The sequence below is a fragment of the Apium graveolens genome, chromosome 7 (genome assembly GCF_009905375.1).
Source record: "Apium graveolens cultivar Ventura chromosome 7, ASM990537v1, whole genome shotgun sequence".
Taxonomy (NCBI): Eukaryota; Viridiplantae; Streptophyta; class Magnoliopsida; order Apiales; family Apiaceae; genus Apium; species Apium graveolens.
In genome coordinates, this window is record NC_133653.1 from 105,753,328 (window position 1) to 105,759,327 (window position 6,000).

Below are 6,000 nucleotides of genomic sequence, written 5' to 3' on the forward strand. Positions count from 1 at the left end.
GTGGCGTAAGTGGTCGAGTGGCGCCGGCCCCGCCTTATTATATTGGCCCAAATGGCCTGGAAGTTCCGCAAAACGGTACATTCCTTAGGAGTCGAGTGTTCGGTTGACAAGTAAATCCGACAGGTTCTCCTCTACATGTAGAAAATGGTGGGGTTGCACTACTACGACTGATCATCGTAAGTGGTCTTCCTGGCGCGGTAAACTCCCATAATGAGTTCATCATCCAATTGGATATTTCTGCAACACTACCCAGAGCACTTCGATAGAAAGGCTACGGTTGGGCGATTGTTGAGTGTTGGCAGGGTCAAGTTTTCAAAATGATGTTTGCATCAAATGAAGTATCTCGTAACTTCATTTTATTTTGATGATATTTTAAAGATTGATTCTATACAAGTTTTGTCTCGTAGCTTAATCTATGGGATGAACTATTTATACATTTAACGGTGGTAGTTCAAGTAGTATTCGGAAAAGATATAAGTATATTGAAGTATCTTGTAACTTCATCTTTTAAACTTATATCTAGTAAATGATTATCTTGTGCATGTCAAAGATTTTCAGAAAAATATTAAGACAAGGTTAGATACATCAGATCACCTTGCAACGATATTTTTTATACAGTTATAAACTGGAACTCCGTGTATATTATACATGTCAGAGGATTTCAAAGATTGTGAAAAGTATATGTATATATATACTGAATATTTTGCGACTTGGTCGCGTTAAGATATCAGCTTGGTTCATTTCTTCTTGACCAAGACTTTCATGAGTACTATGAGAATGCTCATATATTGTTAATTATTATACATATTATTTCGGTGGGCTTGTTGCTCACCCTTGCTTTCTTCTTTCATCACACAACATCAGATAGACAAGATGAACAGGACCAAGCTCCCAATTCGCGAGCGGATAGGAAACGTTCTGCAGTTTCCTATAGGCGTTGATGTCGCTGTAGCTGAGGTAGGAACTACCAATAGGCTAGGCTTTCAACTTTTGATGTACCAGACTTATGTATCTTTATCAATTGTAATAATGGCAAAGAAATGTAAATTTATTCAGAAACCCTTTTAAGGTGTAATGGCATATAATTTTGGAATAAAATGACTCGTGTTATTTTTGGATATTCATCTCTGAGACTATAACTTGTGGTGTGTGTGTGTTTATTGTGGGGTCACAGTACAGAGTAGTTGATTGTTTATTAAGATTGAGTGTTATTAAGGGAAATGGAACTCGTGACAACTCGGATCCCCGGCCCCGGATTTGGGGGTGTTACAAACGCCTAAAATCAATTGGAAACATTCATAACATTCATAAACCCTAATTTACAATTTCGAAAATCAAACACCAAATTGAACACGAAACTGAACTCCAAATCACACATATAATATATCAAAATCATCAGGAAGACGATCTTTACAACATGCAATCATCAAATCATACAAACAACCTCTCGAACAAAAATTCATAATTTAAATACCAAGAAATTCGAATATAAATAATTAAATAGAAAATCACCTGATATTTCTGGGTTGAAATTGATGGAAGATTTGGATTCTAGATTTCAGTAGCTTCGTTTTGAGTATATGTACGCCAAAATCGGATATCGATAACACCTCTGAATTTGTGTTTGATTACGAAGAACAAAATAGAATTATAGTATTTTCTCTGTAAAAACTCTGTAAATACTGTTTGCAAATGATTTCTGGTACAAAATAAAATACGGTAAAGGCTATTTATAATTACGGGAAATTAGTATCCCGTTGGATCATTCCGGATTTAAAACGGTACGTTTATAAATAAAAACTGATCTAAACGGTACCGTTTATAAATTATCCAAATCAGTACAATTTGTACTGCGGTCTTGGTCTCAGCGCCTGGTTACACGTATTACGAGGTGATAATTGTGATAGTTTAATAAAAAGCTCTCGTTTATCAAAAATACGAGTTTTATTGATTTATCGAAACGAATAATGTATCGAAAATATTGCGTCGGGACCCGCACAGGACAAACCGTACGCCGGATAGAAAAAGTCAAAACATGGAAAATGCTCGGAATATTGCAATTAGGTTAGAAAGGAGTTTTCGGAAGAGTTTCGGGTTATAAAAACATAAAAACGGATGACGTCGGTTGGTTCCCGTTTTTATAAAATAGATTTTAAATGCCCGGAAAAAGATTTTATAAAATTTATATGATTCCTATAAATTCATAAATCAACATTAAAATAATTAGGAAGATATGACAATTATCTATATTTAATTTTGGACATATAAAAATTAGAATACTCAATTAATATTATTTTTAAACAGCCAAGCACATTTAACACTTAACAAATAATTTACAAAATAGATACTGAACACATATAATAAAAATTTATTAGCAAAAATAATTATACGATATATCCCGGATATTACAGTTCAGCTTTATATTGTAAGTGCTTTGAATTATTCAGCCTTGAACCCGGATCACATCACCTGATCTTTGAGCTGTAAGCCTTATTCTTTGTAAACTATCCATTGTTAATTTACCAAATACTAAACCACACAAATACGATACTACTCCACAAATACATATCCATCATACACCAAACACTGGAATAGAATTGCTTGAACATACAGAAACTTTTATACTCAATTATACCTTGTAAAATCAAAGAACTAAACCTTTTGAAATCATTTTTCATCTAATACCTGATTCTCCTATAGGCTGGAGGCCATTCCTCATACATACCTTGATATACCCATGTGATACTCATAAATTGCATTACGCTTTTATACAAATGTTTTGTCACTGTTGATTATGATCTTATTTTATTGAATTATACTGTTTATCATACTTAACTGTTTTAAAATTGGATAGTTTTCTTTATGTGGACCAGATTCGTGGTAAGACCAGATTTGTGGTCGAATTAGGCCAATGTATACCTTGGATCCAGTTTATAGAGCAGATCTGTATACCTTGCTCGGGGTTAGTTCGTGGAAAAGTAACTGGAAAATTTGGTCTTCTGTTCAACTCATGCTCTGACTAAGTCAAAAGCTTTCTCAATTTCTTTAAGCCATGCATTGGCTTCCACGGGGTCAGCACTTCCCTTAAACTCGGGTGGATTACAGCTTGAAAATTCTTCAAAGTCATCGTAGGTGGAGCTGCTAGTTGTTGCTGCTGCTATTGCTGCTGAGTAAGATGTAACACATGTTGCTGTATCAGTCCCAACATCTGGACAACTGCTAGATCTGTATGACTTTCGGTATAATCCTCGCATAACTTACTCTTCTTCTTCGGTGCCATTATTCTGGTAAGAAAATAAGCAACTTATATAATAATTTGTCAAGCATGGTGTCAAATATGTATCAATCCTTTAGCATTTCAAAACTCTCATGCATGAACTTCCTACCAAATTATTATGAACTTTCTAACATATTAACACATGTGACATGATTATCACATAATCCTGCTTACTATCTCAAAGAATTATAATACAAAGAAAAAAACAAGGAATTGTCAAAATCTTCCAACTCTTGCTCAATAATCTCAAATAAACCAACAAATAGTGGATAGGGCTGCCAAACAACCTTGCAACCTCTTTCATCATTTCTTACTAACCTCGAGAATTCGATAACAAAACAACGGCACAAAGGCCTAATGCTAAACGTAAAACAAGAAACCAGAATAACTTGACTATAGGTCAAACCAACAACCTGAACTAAACTCAATAAGAGTTAAACAACACGCGCTTATCTTATATGATCTCCATATGACTTACTTAAGACAACACATAGGCCTGTTTCAGTGACCATAACCTCAAGCTCTGATGCCAACCTGTAATGCCCTCAAATCTGGGGTCTAGGTTTGAGAGTCACTAACCGATAAACAATATTATAAAATGCACAGCATAATAAAATAATAAATATGACCCCTTGCATGCAACTGGATCAATCACATGTTATAGTATGAAACAGGCACTACTACAAACCAAATGTTATTACAACCCATAAGTCTATTTAGTTTTATAAATTATTCAGATTTTATTACAAACCACTAGCCTAGTCAAGCATCCCAAAACAGTCTACCTGAAAGACACACCAAAACTATTTACAAGCATACGACTCCTGATCAAACCTGGAACACGGGCCTGCTCTGGTCTAGCTGAAATATTAGAATAATAAACAAGTATGAGCGAAAGAAATGTTCAACAAGCACTATATAACTTATGCTTGAACAATAACAACAATATATCTAAAGAATAAAATCGAACAACAATATCTGAACAAAATCAAAAGCTAATATAAGCTTTTATGATAAAAAACACTTTTATATTTTAGATTGGAATCCTCGAACGATGGTGTGTTGCCGCCGATGATCAGCCGCGGAGCAACACCGGTATTCCGAAGCATAGAAAACTAAACAAAGGGGAACCCAAGACACATATTGGCCTAGCAAGGTATTATAACCAAGTATAATCCATAGCCCATACTGGACCGCCGCCACGGCCTCTTAAGCATCCATCCAATCCATAAAAACATTTTTAATTAAACGAGTCGAATCAAATGGCATCCTTAACAATATAACTCCTCATTTCACACGGTCCGGAGTACCCGCAACAACTGATGGAGAGATAACTATAATAAATAGTTATTCTCTAATTACATAACAAAGTTCCACTGTATAGAATATATCTGGATAGTATAGCTATTCACTATCTATCAAACCAAAAGATTTGTTCTAGCAGAATGATTACTAGAATAAAAGGATTTCAATAATTCACTGACTTTCTGTATGTACCGCATCACAAGAATATTTATAAACAATTATACAATTTTGAATATGTAAAACAATGAACTATTCTGGAAGTAGAATAGATAAGGAATACTTGCATGATCATAATTGAGCAATCTGATATGTAAAATGATAAACTATTCTGAAATTAGAATAGTATAGAAAACTTGCATCTGGTATAAGAATAAATAAAACAATTCATTATTCTGAATTTAGAATAGGGGAGAAAACTTTCCTCGTATGCTACATAACTTTTCACTATAACCTCGGCTTATAACTGTTGGCTACCAACTCAGTCTAACACCTGACTGTGCTCATTGCTACTCAATTCTATAACAATAGTACTAGTTCAATTAACAAAACCAAACTCAATCGACGTAACTATATGTCTCAATGTTTACCCGATTGTTTATATCTAGTCATGGCATTGAAAATTGTAAAAAGGTAGCATGTGATTCACATAGCATGTAATCATATGAAACCTCCAAAGTTATTCTCCCTACATCTCTCCCTTCTCTTATTTCAGAGATCTTTTGTTCAAAATGGTTAGGAAAAGTGAGCAAGAATTTTAGGTTAACCTCCTCAGCTTCATAGAACTTATCATGTAACTTCAAGTCATTTGTCAATTTGTTGAACCTTTTAAAATCCTCAGTAATGCCTTCTTTAGTTTTAGCCATGAAACCATCATATTGTGAGATCAGAATTCTTTTCTAGTTTGACCTTATTTCCTCATTACCTTCACACAGAATCTCTATCTTTTCCCAGATCCGCTTGGCTGACTAACAATTGTTAATGTTGTTATACATGACATTATCAAGAGATTCAATTAGAATGAGTTGCAAGCTATTGTCAAGTAAAATATTATCCTTTTCTGGTTCAGTGTATGTAGATGGATCTTTAGGAGCATAGTTACCAGAAATACCTATATCATTTTTAGTTGTTTCAAGTACTCTTACCATAGGAATGCAGGGTCCATTCTTGAGAATTTCAAGATATAGTGGATGAGCCATCCTGATGAACAACATCATTTGTTTTATTCCATAGAATGTAGTTCACTTTTTCAAAGACATGAATCTTGATAATTCTAAGTTTATGTTCATTTATACTTCCAAGATCTAACCTGTTTACTTTCAGACTTTGCTCCGATACCACTTGTTAGGTATGAAATGCACATAGAAGGGGGTGAATGTGTTTTATTGATTTTTCTTACTTAAAAACTATGTTGAGTATTT

The 6,000-nt window shown here is 34.1% G+C and overlaps 1 protein-coding gene across 1 annotated transcript in view; it reads right to left on the reverse strand.

Annotated features, from left to right (window-relative positions):
* LOC141673940 (superoxide dismutase [Cu-Zn], chloroplastic-like) overlaps nucleotides 1-3,254 on the reverse strand; it is a 33,176-nt gene extending 29,922 nt beyond the window's left edge. Inside the window, exon 1 of the mRNA XM_074480668.1 lies at nucleotides 3,021-3,254. Within this exon, the coding sequence (XP_074336769.1) occupies nucleotides 3,021-3,254 (234 nt within the window). The remainder of the gene's footprint in view (nucleotides 1-3,020) is intronic.
* Nucleotides 3,255-6,000: the final 2,746 nt, after the last annotated feature.